This window comes from Lithobates pipiens, unplaced genomic scaffold (genome assembly GCF_037356315.1).
Source record: "Lithobates pipiens isolate NorthernLeopardFrog02 unplaced genomic scaffold, aLitPip1_a1.2 Scaffold_16, whole genome shotgun sequence".
Classification (NCBI taxonomy): domain Eukaryota; kingdom Metazoa; phylum Chordata; class Amphibia; order Anura; family Ranidae; genus Lithobates; species Lithobates pipiens.
The window spans coordinates 613,453,629-613,472,353 of record NW_027507748.1 but is presented as its reverse complement, the minus strand read 5'-3'; the positions used below and the strand labels follow the sequence as shown (position 1 = coordinate 613,472,353).

Here is an 18,725-nt window from a genome sequence, read left to right as displayed (position 1 = left end):
GTGGTCACAACTGATAAATAAGTACACGCAATAATTTCATTTATATACAACATAGCAGCATAATAACAAGGGTAACACATATAAAATAGAAAATTAATAAACCATGTTTGTCAAGTATAAAAATGTTCCAAATTTGATAGGAAGATATAACCATATGTCTGCATCATCAGATATCCCGACGCGTTTCGTGTTAACCACTCATCAGGGTAAGATGCTGAAAGATATCTATAAAGTATAATAAGATGAAATAAATCTACATATATCCAAATATAGAAAGGGGGAAGGGCAAATGAGCCCACCCTATATACTTATATGGAACCAATACAGGGAGATGTGAAAAATATGGAGCCAGGGCCGTAATAGTAATCCATGCCGGGAGCTGAGGTAATGGGGGCGCACCGCGGCGGGGACATACACAGAGGACCCCCCACACACAAAACACGAATTGCATAGTAAGGAGGGTGCTGTGCCAGTATAGACTGCCGAGATGGATCTAGAGTAAAAGGATACATAATCAGTATATCCTGGTATACGGACAAGTGAATGAAAAGATATATGTACTGAGCAGCCAATGAAGTGACAAAAAAAACTACATGAGCACAACACATCTGAGTAGCCGTGGAGTATATTATAAGAAGAAATAAAAAAAAATCAAATCAAAGAAAAGGCCAGAAAACAAACCCAGTTACCGACTCAAATGGCGTGATGGTTAATGGAGAACCCTTGCAGTCACTTACATGTGTCCCAAAAAAGAATCAAATGAGTCCTAAATAGGAGCAGCGTCCCGATTGTGTGGCACGCCAACTGTGTGAGGGGGGGGCATATATACCTGTCCAGCCCGCGTGCATGCCGAACCACACCAGCGTCACATAAGTACAGCAGGACAGGGCAGGGAGAGGCTCCGACATAGGCGATCTGCACCGCCCATGGGAGACACCCATATTCCCAGTCTGCCAGCTAGCTGAATAACTCGTGCTGCACATCGTGACACCAAATAATGACGTCACAGGTGGAGCCGGATGCGTGGCGCTGATGCGTTGTGGGCACCTGCCCACCCCCCTCCATCAAGTACACCCCCCCAGAAACCCAACAGGGGGTGGAGGGGAGGAGGAGGGAGAGGGGATACCCAGAGCGCATCGCAGCTCCCAGACATCAGACAATAAAACGAATCCGGTATCCACAGAATCGCATCTAAATCCCTAAATGGTTATATGTGTCACAACAATGCTATGTCATATCATGGGCACAGGAAACTGTGTCCTGATATGACAAGACCCAAGCATGGTGTTAGCCATGCAGGTCGTAGAATCTCACACCTGGTTGGCAGGGGAACACTGCCAACCTTGTCCATAGACCTCCATTCCTATCAGAGAAAATAGTGGGAAGGCGATGCATTGTGGGCATATATTCCTGCATGCAAACATTCATACCTGTATGAGATCCTGAATCCTGTTTTTTGTGATATAGTACAGAATAATATAATAAAGATGCTATTATGCTATAGAGATGTCTTTGTAGTTGTTTCAATAAATAAAACAGCTGGGTAGCAAAATATGTAGTATTGATCCCTGCAGTGTATTGATCCAGGAAGGCACTGAGCCATAAACATACCACTGATATTGTTTTACGTTTTTTTGTTTGTTTGTTTTTTTCACTTGACAGCTATGCAGCCACCAGCAAGCCTGCCAGAGGGAGAGATTACTACTATTGAGATTCAGCGCTCCAACCCTTACATTGAGCTTGGAATCAGCATTGTTGGGGGGAACGAGACTCCTTTAATAAACATTGTCATCCAGGAAATATATCGGGACGGAATCATTGCCAGAGATGGAAGGTTGTTGGCTGGTGACCAAATCCTTCAAGTAAGCCTCTGAATTATTACCTTTAATCCTTTTCTAGCTGATACAATAGAGAGCACAATGGCCTTTATTTAATCAAAGTAAAAGAGCAGTGTGCAGAGTGGTAATCCACAGAAAATAAGTCAGAAATCAGCTTTCAGTGTGCTGACCACCATAAATCGTAGAAAGATTATTTCTGATTGGTTGCTAGGTCATTCACAATCATTATTTCTCCTTCGTTCATCAACCGAAGCAGCGCCTCCTTAATTTTGACCATTGGGTTATATCGCCTCTGCAGGAGTAGGACTAGGGAGAACAAAAAACACCTGGCTACGCCCCTGGGCTGTCCTCAGTCAGTATATAACCCCCTCCCTGCTCTAGGTATTCAGTTTATTTATGTCTAGTCAGGAGTAAGGACCTAGCTCCTTGCTGGGATCTTTTGGTCCTAGCAAATTTAGCTTTTTCACTTTCTTCCATGCATTTTCTCCTGGAAGATCTACAATAAACTGCCGGGCTGTGCGACAGGCTGGATAATCTAGATCCAGTGGTCTCCCCAGTCTAGCCAGCGAGCACGTGCAGACCACAGCTACGTGCTAGGTAGGCCGCGACATAGCCTCAACGGACGGAAGCTGGCCTGCGATTTAAATGTCTTGCAGGGTCGCATACGAATGGGCTCTGGTCCGAGTCACAGCAGTCCCTTGGCCGATAGCCCCCCACTTCAGTGGCAAGGATTTCTGTCTGGAGGGTAAGTACAGTACCCCCTCTCCCTTGTGTGGTTTTGGGTGGACACGGGCACCCTCCAGGGATGGTGGGACCTGCCTGCAGGATCCCTTCTCTCATCCTAAAGTCCCTTTTTTAAGCTGGGCTTCCCCCTCCCCCCATGGATTGATGGCAGTCCCAGGGCAGGCAGTAGAGACCCCTGGTGGTCCCCCCCACCATTCCTCTTCTGGGTGGTGTGTGTCCTGCCACGGCAGTATGGGGAAGGGGGGTTCCAGTGCAGAGGGTTTAGCGGGGACCCCTAGGTGCATGCCCTGCTGTGTGTGCAGTGTGAGGTAGTGTGCAGTTTGTGGGTCCCAGTGCTGAGAGTGCATCGGTGCAGAGTGAATATTGGTGTACCCTAGCTGAGAGTGAAATCCAGATCTGTCAGATTGTGAGGACATCGCCTGTGTACAGCCCTCCTCAGATCACCCCACAGACTTTCAGTGGGATTCTGGTCTGGGCTCTGGCTGGACCATTCCAAAACTTTAATCTTCTTCTGGTAAAGCCATTCCTTTGTTGATTTGGATTTATGCTTTGGGTCGCTGTTATGCTGAAAGATTAAGTTCCTCTTCATGTTCAGCTCTATAGCAGAAGCCTGAATATTTTGTGCCAATATTGACTGGTATTTGGAACTGTTCATAATTCCCCCTACCTTGACTAAGGCCCCTGTTCCAGCTGAAGAAAAACAATCCCAAAGCAAAATGCTGCCACAACCATGCTTCAATGTGGGTATGGTGTTCTTTTGGTTGATGTGCAGTGTTGTTTTTGCATCAAAAATATCTTTTGAAATTATGGCCAAAAGTTCAACCTTGGTTTCATCAGAACATAACACATTTTCCCACATGCTTTTGGGAGACTTCAGATGTGTTTTTTCAAAATTTTGCTGGGCTTGGAAGTTTTTCTTCGTAAGAAAAGGCTTCTGTCTTGTCCCTCTACCCCATAGCCCAGACATAGGAAGAATACAGGAAATTGTTGTCACGTGTACCACACAGCCAGTACTTGCCAGATATTCCTGCAGCTCCTTTAATGTTGCTGAAGGCCTCTTGACAGCCTCCCTGACCAGTTTTCGTCTTTTCATCAATTTTGGAGGGACTTCCAGTTCTCGGTAACGTCACGGTTTTCACCACTTGATGATCACTGTCTTCACTGTGTTCCATGGTATATCTATTGCCCTGCAAATTCTTTTGTACCCTTCTCCTGACTGATACATTTTAACAATGTGATCCCTCTGATGCTTTGGAAGCTCTCTGCGGACCATGGCTTTTGCTGTAGGACGCGACTAAGAAAATGTCAGGAAAGACCTACTAGAGCAGCTGAACTTTATTTGGGGTTAATCAGAGGCACTTTGAAGGATGGCAGGTGTGTACTGACTCCTATTTAACATGAGTTTGAGTATGCTTACACATGCTGAACACAGCTACATCCTCAGTTATAAGAGGATGTGCATACTTATGCAACCATATTATTTTATTTTTTTATTTTTAACCCCCCCCGCACGCACACACAAAAGATTTCATTTCATTGTTCAACTGAGTTGTACAGTTTATAGGTCATATTAAAGGTGCAAAAAGTTCTGAATTGATTTATCTTTGTCTCATTTTTTTACATCACAGAAACCTGACATTTTAACAGGGGTGTGTAGACTTTTTATATCCACTGTATAATATGTATATGTGTATATGTGTATATATATATATATATATATATATATATATATATATATATATATATATATATAAAATATATTTATTTATGAAATCTAATAAAATAAGTAGTAAAAGCAAATGAAAGGATCCACATACATAAAAAATGGGCACTTAGGATGCATGTATGTCTGTACAGAACACATATTAGGTATATTAGGTATAGCCGCACATGCCAAAGTGAGAAGAATCATGAGACTGTAGGCCACACACCCTCCCACCTTTATACAACCCGTAAACATAATAAATAAACACAGACAACCGTTTGGCAAATTAATTGGCCGCGGCAACTTTATTGGTTTAACCATTTAAACAAATTCTTTAATAAAATACCAAATTACTGCCCAGTTTTTAGAACTTGGGCAGCCAGTAACCATTCTCTTTAATTAACCAAACAGTCCCCCCTGGGAATCCAGGGTGACCCTACCACATAAGCTTGCACGCGACTAGGGGAGGGAGGGGGTATTTCTTCTGCTAATCCGATTGGGGGGGGAGGGGGAGAATGAGCCCCACTGCAGCTGTGCTTTTATAGGCTGTCCAGAGCTTCCAGCACCTTCCAAGCAATACCATTGGACCTTTGACACCTGTAATCAGAACCTTTTAATTACATAGTCAACCTACGGTATTAACCCCTAAGGTCCGGTTCACACTGAGGCAGCACGACTTACAGCGCGACTGCCTCAGGCGACCTGGATGTGACCACTGCGGCGACTCGCAAAACGACTTCTGTATAGAAGTCAATGCAAGTCGCCTCAAGTCCCCCCAAAAGTCGTACAGGAACCTTTTTCTAAGTCAGAGCGACTTGAGTCGCTCCGATTAGAACGGTTTCATTGTACAGAACAGGACACGACTTGTCAGGGGGCTAAGTCGCCGGACGAGGCACCCCTGTGTGAACCGGCTCTAAGCTATAGACCCTATTAAAGGTGTGCTGGCCACAGTCTCACGCAGGTGGGCCTCAATTAGTGCCCTCCATTGTCATTCTAGAACCATCATTTACGCTTACCTGTCATGTTGATGAACTGTTGAGTTTTTTTAATTCATCACCTATGTAAAATTTTGAGTATCGTAGTTTGTCGCTGTTTCGAAAGGGAACGCAAAATTGAGACTTGTCATATTTGACATCTACTTATGCAACACAATCTCATATTAAAAAAAAAAAAAAAAAATGGATATTTAGTTGTGTTTCATGCATTAAAATCCGGTTTAATGTATTTTTTACTTTACGTTTACGTTTGATAGATAATGGCAAATGTTAACGTTTCACGAAATTGGTGCAAATACCATCTTTTAGCTTACAAGTTCTCTACTATGAGAAAACGTATAATATTTTGAGGGTTATATGTATTTTGAAGGCCAAATAAGGCCATTTTAGCATGTGTGTAAAATTATATATAACCAAACAGTCCTATATACAGTAAATAGCCAAAGCTTCAGACTACAAAGTATTGCATATCATTTCTTACAATCAAACCTACAATATTCCATTTTTATTTGTTTTTACTGCAACTGAGATTTTTATTTTGCAGATAGTTGTTTGCTGAATAATAAAGTCTAGTTTATGTTTTCTATAGGTGAATAATTTTGATATTAGCAATGTATCACACAACTACGCCAGGGTGGTAATGTCTCAGCCGTGCACTGTGCTGCATCTCACCGTCCTGCGGGAAAGGCGATTCGGAAGCAGGCTTGTGAGCCACATGGACAACGGCTTACAGAAGGAAGAAAGTTTCCATGTCACTCTGAATAAAAGAGGAACCAACGAGCAGCTTGGGATCAAGCTTGTCCGCAGAACTGACGAATCTGGAGTTTTTATTCTGGATCTCCTAGAAGGTGGACTCGCTGCTCAGGATGGGAGACTTCACAGCAATGACCGTGTCCTTGCAATCAATGGGCTTGACCTGAAACATGGCACCCCAGAACTTGCTGCTCAGATTATTCAGGTAACATCAGATTGCTGCTATGTCAAGTTACTAAAAGGAAACTTATTTGCATGGCGATTGATGTGCAGCTAAATATGACCTTAGCTATATTACATTTTTTTAAATCAATTATTATTTTTTATTTTTTTTAAACAAATACTGTTTTCAACTTTTTTTTTCATCTTTTGTTGCATCTCAGTGCTACTGATCTCATGTTGCCTCTTTGCAACCATTTTTCGTCTACATGCACTGCATTGATGGCTACAGGGCATTTCAGGGGCAAGGTAAAGTAGAGCTATAGGAGAAACTTTTTTTTTAAATTCAGATAAAGTAACGGAGGGTTATAATCTCTGTCAGATTACAGAGCTCAGAGAGCTGGGGGAGGAGAAACAGCAGAACAGTGATCTTCCCAGGGAATGGCTGTGCACAAGTCTGACCGTTCGAAGAGAGAAGGCTGAATTTTCCAGCACAGCTAGAAAACTGACCACACTGTGCTCTCATGCCTAGTGTGATCAGCTTTTGATATGAAAATTGAGGGACTGGTAGGAACACCAAGGATTTCACACAAAGGAAGCAATACAAAGAGAGCAGGATACATTTAACACAGGTACATGGTACAGCAGGCACATATCAGGAATATAAAATGTTGAGTTTACAAATTCTTTAATGTTTGCCATTTTTAATCCTTTCTGTACTGTGCTAGCAGAACTCATTATCAGTTGTAATCTGGATTTGAACACAGTCCTAACAGAGGGTTAAAGATCTAGAAACTGAGCTTTTTCATTATGTGTTAACAAGGGGAAATTCAGTGTGTCCCTCCTTGTCACCGTGGACAGATTGAGTTTAATTTCATTTGAAACTGTTCAGAGTAGCTCGCAGTCTGCCCAAGGCATGCTCAAAACACACACCTGGAAAGGTAAGAAAGAAATACATTTTTTAACCACTTTCTGACCGCTCTATAGCTGATCTATGGCTAGACGTCCAGGTATGGGAGGACGTCTATTGATGTCCTCCCAGAACCACGCATCCGGTGGGCTCTGTGATCAGGGTAAAGGGCCAATCATAGCAATCTTGTGATCAGCGGTGTCCAATCACAGCTGATCATGATGTAAACACACTTGCCAGTTATCTGCATTCCTTTCCTCAAACTGTCACAGCACAGGGAGAGGACAGCCAGTAACCGGCAAGTGTGAAAAGCACTGATCATCAGTGATCATCAGTGCAGCCCCAACAGTGCCCATCAGTGCTGCCAATCAGTACCCATCAGTGCTGCCTGTCAGTTCTTTCTCATCAGTGCCCTTCAGTGCTACCTATCAGTGCCTTTCTGTGCTACCTATTAGTGCCCATCAGTGCCCTTCAGTGGCACCTATCAGTAGTGCATCCTATCAGTGCCGCCCCATCAGTGAAGCCTCATCAGTGGAGAAAAATTACCCGTTTGCAAAATTTTATAACAGAAACAGTATAACGTATTTTTTTCAACATTTTTGGTCTTTTTTCAAGTGGTGATTAAATACCACCAAAATAAAGCTCAATTTGTGTGAAAACTATTGATAAAAATGTCATATGGGTACAGTGCTTTATGACCGTGCAATTGTTATTCAAAGTGTGACAGTGCTGAAAGCTGAAAATTTACCTGGGAAGGAAAGGGGTAAAAGTGCCCAGTAGGCAAGAGGTTAAATTATTTTTAGGTATTCTTTAGGAATGGGAACACATACAGTAACAGATATGCAGTGGAGTTTGCTAAGACGTGAATGCAAAAGTAGAAATGCTCTTCTAGGCTAGATTTACACTTATGCAAGTTGTAGTTGATGCATTTTCCCAGTGCATTTTGCACTTATTTTTTAATGCGAAAAACGCAGCAGAAATGCATCTTTTTTAATGTGTTTTTTTAGTTTTTGGGAGGTATCTGTTGTCATGCAGTAGAAACACATAAAAAATGCAAGCACTTCAGCATTCTGCTGTATTTGCATTGACTTACAGTGAAGGGAAAAAGTATTTGAGCCCCTGCTGATTTTGTACAATTACCCACTGACAAAGAAATGATTATTATTATTATAAAGGATTTTGTATAGCGCCAACAGTTTACGCAGCACTTTACAATATAAAAGGGAGACAATACAATTATAATACAATAAAATACAAGAGAATTAAGAGGCCCCTGCTCAGAAGAGCTTACAATCTAATAGGGTGGGGCAGGTGGTACAAAAGGTTATAACTGTGGGGATTGAGCTGATGGAAGTGGTAGGAGATTAGTTGGAGGCGTGATAGCCTTCCCTGAAGGGATGAGTTTTCAAGGATCGCCTGACGGTAGCAAGAGTAGGAGATAGCCGGACAGGTTGAGGTAGCGAGTTCCAGAGGATGGGAGAGGCTCTGGAGAAATCCTGGAGACGAGCAGATGAAGGAGCTTGAGAGTAGGAGGTCTTTGGAGGAGCATAGAGGATGGTTTGGGTGATATTTGGAGACAAGATTGGTGATGTAGCTTGGGGCAGAGTTGTGAATGGCTTTGTATGTTGTGGTTAGTATTTTGAATTTAATTCACTGGGCGATTGGGAGCCAGTGTAGGGATTGGAGGAGAGGGTTGGCAGATGCTGAACAGTTGGTAAGGTGTATAAGTCTGGCAGCAGCATTCATGATAGACTGAAGAGGGGATAGCCTATGGAGAGGCAGGCCAATGAGAAGGGAGTTGCAATAGTCAAGGCGAGAGATAACAAGGGAGTGAATGAGGAGCTTGGTGGTTTCATTTGTTAGATAGGGGCGTATTTTAGAGATGATACGGAGGTGAATTCTTCAAACTTTTGGCAAGGATTGGATTTGAGGCTGAAAAGACAAGTCAGAGTCTAGGATTACGCCTAGTACCTTGGCCTGAGGGGAGGGACTGATGGTTGCATTTTTGATTTTGATGGGGGGCACGGGCGGGGTGGAATATTAATAGCTTGGTTTTAGAGACATTTAGCTTAAGGAAGTGGTGCGACATCCATACTGATAAGTCAGTCTATAATTGATTGGTATGTTTATTTTAACAGTGAGAGACAGAATAACAAAAATATCCAGAAAAAGCATTTTAAAAAAAATCTAAATTGATTTGCATTTTAATGAGTGAAATATGTATTTGATCCCCTATCAATCAGGAAGATTTTTGGCTCCTGGGTATCTTATATACAGGTAATGAGCTGAGATTAGGAGCACTCTCTTAAAGGGAGTGCTCCTAATCTCAGCTTGTTACCTGTATAAAAGAAGCCTGTCCACAGAAACAATCAATCAATCAGATACCAATCTCTCCACCATTGCCAAGACCAAAGAGCCATCCAAGGATTTCAAGGACAAGATTGTAGACCTAAACAAAGCTGGAATGTGCTACAAGACCATCGCCAAGCAGCTTAGTTAGACGATGACAACATTGGTGCGATTATTCGCAAATGGAAGAAACACAAAATAACTGTCAAACTCCCTCGGTCTGGGACTTCATGCAGGATCTCACCTGCATAGGTGTGAACCAGGGCTAAAGAACCTGTATTTTGCAGCTTCACTGCATGAGAGTGACCATAGACCAGAGGTCTCAAACTGGTGGTCCTCCAGCTGTTGTGAAACTACAAGTCCCATGAGGCATTGCAAGGCTGACAGTTACAGGCAGGACTCCCACAGGCAGAGGCATGATGGGACTTGTAGTTTTGCAACAGCTGGAGGGCCACCAGTTTGAGACCCCTGCCATAGACAAACTGTACTTACCTTGCCTGTGCTGCTTTAGTACTCTAATGCCCTGTACACACGAGCGGAATGTTGGACAGAAAAAGTCAGACGGAAGCTTTTTATCCTATATTCCGATCATGTGTATGCCTCATCTGACTTTTTTTACGAAATTTTTTTTTTACGAAAATTCTGACAGACCTAGAATTAGAACATGTTCAAAATATTTCCGACGGAACCAATTCCTATCGGGAAAACCGCTCGTCAGTATGCTGTTCCGACTGACCAAAAACGACGCATGATCTGAAGCAAGTACAAGACGGAAGCTATTAGCTACTGGCTATTTAACTTCCCTTTTCTAGTCCTGTCATACGTGCTGTATGTCACCGCATTCTTAACGATCGGACTTTGGTGTGATCGTGTGTAGGCACGACAGTTTCAGCAGAACTCAGTCGGAAAAACCTTCGGAGTTTATTTCCGACGGGAAAACCGGTTGTGTGTACGCGGCATAAGGCTGGATTCACACCTATACAGTTTTAGTGCTTTTTGCATTTTGCAGATTTACACTACAGAACATTTTCCATAGAAAACCATGGTAAATGGACTGTAGTGCAAATCTTCCAAATGCAAAAAAGCACTAAAACTGCATAGGTGTGAAAGCAGCCTCAGGCCAGAGTCACACCTATGCAGGTTACAGTTTGCATATTTCAGGTGCATTTGGATTTTTTCAATGCACGTTTTTGATCCATTGAAGTCTATGAAACCAAAAACCAGAAAAAGGTCCCAGGCTCCTTTCCATAAAATGCACAGATGTGAACATGACCCATAGGAAACCATGTTAAATGGACTGTAGTGTGTTTCTGCAAAACTGAAAACACACTAAAAAATGCATAGGTGTGAACTCGGTGCTTGAAGGCCCAAGCACTGTCATGCGATTAAGGTGGTTGAATGCATAATCCTATGTAAGTTTTGGCTTTTATTGGCAAACTAGTAGGGACAAACTATGGGTTGGCTTTATTTTCATTTTGCAGGCCTTTTCAGTAAAAAAAAAGATTAAAAAAAAAGAGCAAAGTACAGTAACTCTTTTCATTTAGAGCATGTTTCTTCAGTGGTTTTGGGTTGCAGTACTGTATTGCACTTGCTTAGTGAATTATCATGACCGTAGTGAATATTTGTAGAAACTGGCAATTAACATTTAATTTGTAGGATTTATTTTCCTTTAAAGCATAAATTATGGGTTCAGAAGCTAGATTAAATAACAGAAATAATTCTTCATGACAGATGGACCCATTAAATCATCAAATCTGGCTACACGTAGATGTGAGTTGTTTTTTAAAAAGCATGCCAGCGTTGCGCAAGTGTGCCAGAACAAGCTGTTGTTATGCCTCATGAAGAAGATCTGCACTAAACTGAAATGAGTGTTAAAATGACAGTTCTCTGGTTTTACAGATACACTTATTTCAAGCTCCATTTTTTAAAATGTCTTTCTCTGTTATTACCCAACAATCATCTTCCAGATGCCATTACTCCAGTGAAAATAAATGGAAGTATTTGTGGACTATGAATTGCAAAGTTTTTTTTCATCTTTCAGACAATCTGAAGCATTTATTGATGCTCCACTGTTTCTGTGTAGTTAATGGCTTAGTAAATAGCACTGGAGTCCTGGGTTCAGTCCCCACAGACACAATATTTAAATTAAATATATGTATTGTTCCCATGTTAAAGTGGCATTCCTCGCCAAAACATGCTATTAAGATAACCGGTTTTGCCTACAAATTTTCTCTAAAGTCGTGAGTCTTTATATTTTTGGTCGAAAAATTAAGGAGATGTACAACCCGATACATATCAAACTGCTCTGAGGTCCTTTGCCTCTCTCCCTTCAGCTGTGGGTCCCATTACTTCCCCACACTAACTGCATATGTTTGCGTATTGCAAAGTAGTGAAGCTGCACACCATTCTGATCCGTTGTATACAAAAGCTTTATTCTGTCAACAGTAACAAAGGCATTCCAACCATGTCCCCCTGGCTGACGCGTTTTACCCTTTAATGGGCTGATCATAGAGCAGATGTAAACCCTAACTACATGACATTTATTGGCTAAAGCACTATTTATGGAAAACCATTGCCATTTTTCATCAAACAAAATACTTGTTTTACCTTTTATTCACCTATTATCACACTTCAGTGCTGCTAATCTCCTGCTGCATCTTTGCAGCAACTTGGTGCCTACATGCACTGTGGGGATGGCTGCATGGTATTTCTCAGGTCAGGTTTTCTAATGATGACAACAGTGGATCATGCCTTTCAGGTTTGTTGAAATGGCCACTTGTAGGCTGTGTTGGTTGCCTGTGTGATAGGATAAAAACAAAGGAGCATGAGGAGACAGGGCCTGAGTGTTGTCACCTCAAACTAGGATGTGGGGGTGACTTTGTAGAGCCGATGTGGGTGAGTCTGTAGCGCCGCCACTTCTGCATTGACTAACACAGGCTACCTGAATGCAGCTCCACTCTGCTTCCAAAAACATTAACACCCCTTCACGCTCTACAGGCCTTTGTGCCCATGTGGATGATCCCTAACAAGAAATGTCTGAACAAGGACCTTTATGGTTGGGTTACCAGGCATTATTTTAATGAAAACTGCAGATTTACAAACTATTGAAAATGACTTTTAGCAGGTACAAATATACAATATACAATACAATATATTTTACCATGTTTAAAGGATGTTTTCACCTTTTCTGTACATGTTACATGTTACACCTATATTTAGGGTGTAACATGTAACATGTTCAGCATCTGCCTGCTCTCCCCCTGATCCCCCCCCCCCCCTCCAGTGACAGCGGGCCAGAGATCTTCTCCTTGCACCCACTGTCTCTATTCAAAAAAAGTGTGGCCTTGCAGGGCTCCACCCACACAGCTCTATCATTTATTCAAAGTTCTGTGAGTGAATGAATAAACTACAAGTACTGACAGCCTTTACAGCTGACAGTTTGTAGTTCTCAATGAACTACCAAGGCATTGATGAGCTATCTAAGTAGTTAATTGATCTTCTTGTCACTCAGTAAGGCCTGGTTCATGTCTATGCAGGTTGCAGTTTGCATATTCCAGATGCATTTTCAGTTTTTCAATGCACATTTTTGATCCATTGAATTGTATGGAACCAAAACCAGAAAAAAGTCTCTGGCCCTTTCCAAAAAATGCATATATGTGAACATGACCCATGGGAAACCATATTCAATGGACTGAAATGTGTTTCTGCAAAACTGAAGCTGCACTAAAAAATGTATAGGTGTGAACCAGGCCTTACTGTCTGCCCATATCGGAAGTACAGGTAGACAGCTACACAGACAGACTGCAGGAGCCTGGCATTACAGCTGCAAACTGCTATTCGCGGGTGCAATGCTTTATAGGCTCCTTTAAAAAAAAAAAAAAAAACACATTTTTTTACCTGCAAGTAACTTATCCTTTAAATCCTGGTCATTTAAATGTGTATTGCCTTATTTGTTGAATAAGGGGGCCTTTTTTTACGGTTTTATTGTGAAAAGGTACATTTAGAGTGCAGTAAAATGTATTTCGAAATGTATTTAACATATTTCTACACAGTTAAGTAGCTTTATGTCTTCAGTAATCACATAGTTCTTCATTTTTACATATTTCAATAAAATATTTTCTACCATTTAATAAGTGTAAAATTTTACAGGTTCTTGGTGACCTGTAAATGCTCTTTTCCTTCTATTAGCTTCAGTTAATTACAGTACATTTACACGCCATTTAATTTCTGAAGAGACGGGATTTATTGAGCGATGTGTGACAAGAGTGCTGCAGAGTATTTCTGATTTATATATCCAGTAGGCCAATAAATTGAGGACTTTCTCTGTAAAGGAGAAGTTCTATCTTCAGGCAGTTGAATATCATTCTTACATTAAAAAAAATTGCACATTTATGAAACTTGCTGGATTTCGATTTGGGTGGCATGAATGAATGAATGAATGAAATACTTGTATAGCGCACAATGCGAACTGAATCGCCTCTAGGCATCATCTTGTGTTCTTTGCTTTCCCAAAGGGTAGTGGGGAACGAGTCCATCTGACCGTATCTCGCCCTGTAAAGCATCCTGCTCCTAATGTGTCACGTGAAATAAGCAATGGACAATCTCACCACCATATGCAGCCCGTCTACCATCACAGGCCTACTGCACACAGGGTGAGTGCTTTCTGACATTTTTCTCAGATTGTCTTTAAAGTGGATCTGAAGTCAAAAGTGAAGATTTGCTATGGTATTATAGATTTTATAGAGAATATCTTTAATTGGTATTTATGCTTATCTCTATAATTGGTATCTGTGCTTATAGGAACCTTGAAAAATATATCTTTTGCCCTGAATTCCTTCGAAAAAATCTAGCAGTGCACCCCTTGTGCCTTGAGCTTCATAGCTCTCTGTATCTATAGAGTGAAGTAATATATAATATACGGCAGGGTTTGTTAAAACGCATTCATGTTAGAACCTAAACAGTAAAATTGTTATTCTTGTATCTAAAAAGAGAATTATTACCATAATGTCAGAAAATTCATACAAAGACGAGTAATAATGGCCATATAAGAAAAAAACAAAAACACATGCATAGTAATTAAAGTGACACAGGCATACCCCACTTTTAAGTACATAATGGGGTTTATTTACTAAAGCTGGAAAGTGCAAAATCAGGCTCACGTCTGCATAGAAACCAATGAGCTTCTAACACCAGCTTGTTCTATTAAGCTTTGGTAATAAAACCTGAAAGCTCATTGGTTTCTATGCAGAAATGAGCCTGATTTTGCACTTGCCAGCTTTGGTAAATAAATCCCATTGTGTACTTAAAAGTGGGGTGTGTCTGTGTTAAACAGAGAAGTGTTAATTACTATACATAATTAACATAAATCCTATATATCATGCTGCTGTTTTTTTTTTTTTTTTTAAATCCTCTAAGTACCTTTTTCCTGCAGCGCTGTTGTGTGGTCACATGATCATTCCCTACTCTTTAGCATATGCAGGGTAAGATCTTTGGGAGAGGCTTCTATTACTTTGCTGATGTATGTTCTCTACAGTGTGAGTCTGTGTCTGGCCAGCCCTGATTGGTGCTGTCAGTCACATGACTAAAAAAACTGTTTCAAAAGAGTAATTCAAATTTAATTATAAATATCAAATAACTGTCTTTCAGCTCCCAATAAATCTTTATTGAACATCAAATGTGTATTTTTTGTGCATTAATAAGGTGTAAGCGGAGTCAAAGATGATCGATACTAGCTTTCACTCTGTTCAGACGGCATCTGAATCCAAAATGCTTTTTACTTTACAGGTATTAGCAATTACGTCAAATATATTTAATATTGATATATATTAAAAATAAAAAAAGTGTGAGTTTCTTAGTAAATTGAATCAATCAGCATACTATATCTCACCCTCAGAGTGAATAGCAATAAGAGGACAAGGAGGAGGAGGGAGGGGAGGGTAATTTACCACTGTGTATACACCCACATGTGTGACTCTATAGTCACATGGGCTGCTCAGATAAGAATAAGGAGGAAATTAAGAGCTTAGAAGGGAACTGAAACAGAGCATGCTCCATAGAGGACGCTAGCTAGTTTACACAATCTCAGCCTGCAATGAGGACACAGAGAAGATGGGAGGGAATGCTGCATGCAGAATCAACCAGATATATTTCACCCTATACAAAACAAATGCTTTAGTGGCTTTGTGAGTGTGCATGGAATGAGTTTTATAGCATGTAATGAGTTTTTCATAGTCTGGGTTTATTGACACTTTAATGCAACCTTATATTTATCATGGTGGGGGCAAGGACTGCACATGAGAATCACTATAGAAAACTGCCCAAACGGGCACTATGGGGCTAGCTACCTGCCCACAGCTACTATGTTACAAGCTGATTCAGCCTAAACTACTTACCCTTTCATCGCCAAAGCAGTTCTTTAAAGGTTTTTTATTTGCCATCAAATAATTTTTGGGGTCTGTTTTCAAGCTCTGGTTGTTTATTTTTAGCTTGTTACATTTAAAACGTTCATTATTTCCCAAACTGAACACATTGCAGGCACTTTTGTCTATTTCTGTAAACTGTAGTAAAGCTACGTAAAATAAAATCTTACTTTTTTTTTTCTTTTAGTAGAAGACATTTCCAAATAATGCTTGACCTTTATCTGTGTTGCCATTTATAGTGTGCTGATTTGGCACTTGGACACAAAGGGGGTTATTTACAAAACGCAAATCCACTTTGCACTGCAAGTGCACTTGAAAGTGCACTGAAAGTACACTTGGAAGTGCAGTCGCCCCCAAATCTAAGGGGTAGATCTGAGATGAGTGGAAGCTCTGCTGATTGTATCATCCAATCATGTGCAAGCTAAAATGCTGTTTTTTATTTTCCTTGCATGTCCCCCTCGGATCTACAGCGACTTTACTTCCAAATGCACTTTCAGTGCAAAGTGGATTTTCCTTTAGTGAATAACCCCCAAAGTCAACTGGTGACTCTTCCCAAACCCATTGTATGTCTGCAACCCCATTAGGGTCATGACCCATAGTTTAAGATATTGAGATCTAGCACCAAGTTTCAAGTCTCTCGGTGTACTATGCAAGGTATGACAATGCACTGCACTTTTTTCATGGTAGTAATTTAGAAGCATTACATTTGTGATAGGTTTATTGCAGTTTCCCCAAAACCCCGAGCTTTATTGTGAAGCTGATCAGTATTTGAAATGGTAGGTGTACGGTTTCTGATATACATCACCAATATACCTAAGAGTTTCTTTTGAAATTTGAAGCAGATCACCACCATGCATCAATTAGTTGTTTATACTCTTGCTTATACTGACCCGTCATTTTAATAAATTCTTTTTTTATTTATCTTTTTATTTCATCTTTAGGATCTTGCTCAGTGTGTTACCTGTCGTGAAAAACACATTACGGTAAAGAAAGCCCCCATGGAGTCATTAGGCATGACCGTAGCGGGGGGCAGAGGGAGTAAAAGCGGGGAGCTGCCAATCTTTGTGACCAGCGTGCAGCCTCATGGATGCCTGGCACGAGACAGCAGAATTAAACGAGGTTTGAATTCACATCTTCTTTCCAGAACACAGTTCAGGTTGTGATGAGTACAGATTGAATGATGCGTTTGACAGGAATGTAATTTATGAAACTGCAAATATCCACAGCTCACACTAAAATAGATTCTGATGATCACATTTAATCATCTGCTCCTCCATAGTTTGCTTCCTGTACATTTCAATACAGTGAAATGGCAGTGTAGACATTTTAAAATTAAAGATATAGTTTAATGATTAAAAGAGAACTCACAATTCAGTTGTATTCAGTAATGGGAATGATGTGTGAATGTGCTTTGGATTGTACAGTTGTTAGACACAAAAGTGGTCCTTTTTTATTTTTTATTTGTTTTGTTTATCCTTTTTTTATAAAATCTTTGTTCCGCTAATAAACAGTAAATACAGGCTAAACCCAGGTCACAGGATTCCCAGAGCACCGTGGGAATACTGAAGATAGAGCAGAATAAGCTGTGTTCTTTCTCTCTCACCCTCTCTCTTTCTCTCTCTCTCTCTCTCTCTCCTTGAAAAAGTATTCATACTCCTTGAAATTTTCCACATTTTTTCATGTTACAACCAAAGACGTAAATGTATTTTATTGGGGTTTTATGTGATAGACCAACACAAAGTGGCACATGATTGTGAATTGGAAGAAAAATAATCAATGTTTTTCCAAATATTTTACAAGTAAATGTGTGAAAAGTGTGGGGTGCATTTGTATTCAGCCCCCCTGAGTCAATACTTTGTAGAACCACCTTTCACTACAATTACCGCTGCAAGTCTTTTGGGGATGTCTCTACCAGCTTTGCACATCTAGAGAGTGACATTTTTGCCCATTCTCCTTTGCACAATAGCTCGAGCTTTGTCAGATTGGATGGAGAGCGTCGGTGAAACGCAGTCAATTCCAAGGGGTATAAATACTTTTTCAAGGCACTGTAATAGAATTCTCTTCTTTTAGCCACATTGACATTTTTCATATTGAGTAGTGGTGATGAGTAAATTGGTTTGCACGTGTAAGAATGTTCAGATATGGAAGCTAGTTCACTGTGATCAAAAGTTTTGGATGCCCGCCTTTGCAGTGTGTACTACTGCTACTCAGCCAGATCACTGGTAAAGTGGGTTTTCCATTACTTGCTCTAATGAGCAGCATATGAAACCGGTTATATCATAACACTATCCCTGAAATTCATAAAGACTGGCGCAGACAATTTTTGCGAAAGGGTCACTTATGTGTTCTAAAAGTGGTGCAGCACGTGCCAAACTCATATATCTGTAAAATTTGTTCTTAAATTTGGTGCATGCTGCACCACTTAAAGCGGAGTTCCGACAAAAAAATAAAATTGAAATCAGCAGCTACAAATACCGCAGCTACTTACTTTTAATAATTGGACACTTACCTGTCCCAGGGTCCAGTGATGTGGGGGAACGAAGTCCCGCTGGTTTCCCTCTCCTCTCTGCGGCGCCAGCATTGTCACTGTGGGCACTTGGCTGTGGCTCCACGGCCGGGCACACGCTGCACAAGCGCAAGCCGCACTGTGCGCGGTGACTGGCCGGGCAATTATCTGGGACCTGTGACGTGTCCCAGATGATTGCAGAGAGGGAGGGGGGAGAAGTGAACTTTCTTCCGGTGCCCCGGGAGGAAGTGAGAGCTGGAACCCTCTAAAAAAAGAGCATGTAGCATGTCAAGGGGTCACCTTCCCTTAAAGCGGAAGTTCCATTTTTGGGTGGAACTCCACTTTAA

General features: G+C 41.0%; 1 protein-coding gene across 1 annotated transcript in view; it reads left to right on the top strand.

The window, feature by feature from the left end:
• LNX2 (ligand of numb-protein X 2) overlaps positions 1-18,725 on the top strand; it is a 234,197-nt gene that overhangs the window by 194,852 nt on the left and 20,620 nt on the right. Inside the window, exons 4-7 of the mRNA XM_077484068.1 lie at positions 1,663-1,862; positions 5,872-6,240; positions 13,968-14,105; positions 16,814-16,991. Coding sequence (XP_077340194.1) covers positions 1,663-1,862; positions 5,872-6,240; positions 13,968-14,105; positions 16,814-16,991 — 885 coding nt within the window. The remainder of the gene's footprint in view (positions 1-1,662; positions 1,863-5,871; positions 6,241-13,967; positions 14,106-16,813; positions 16,992-18,725) is intronic.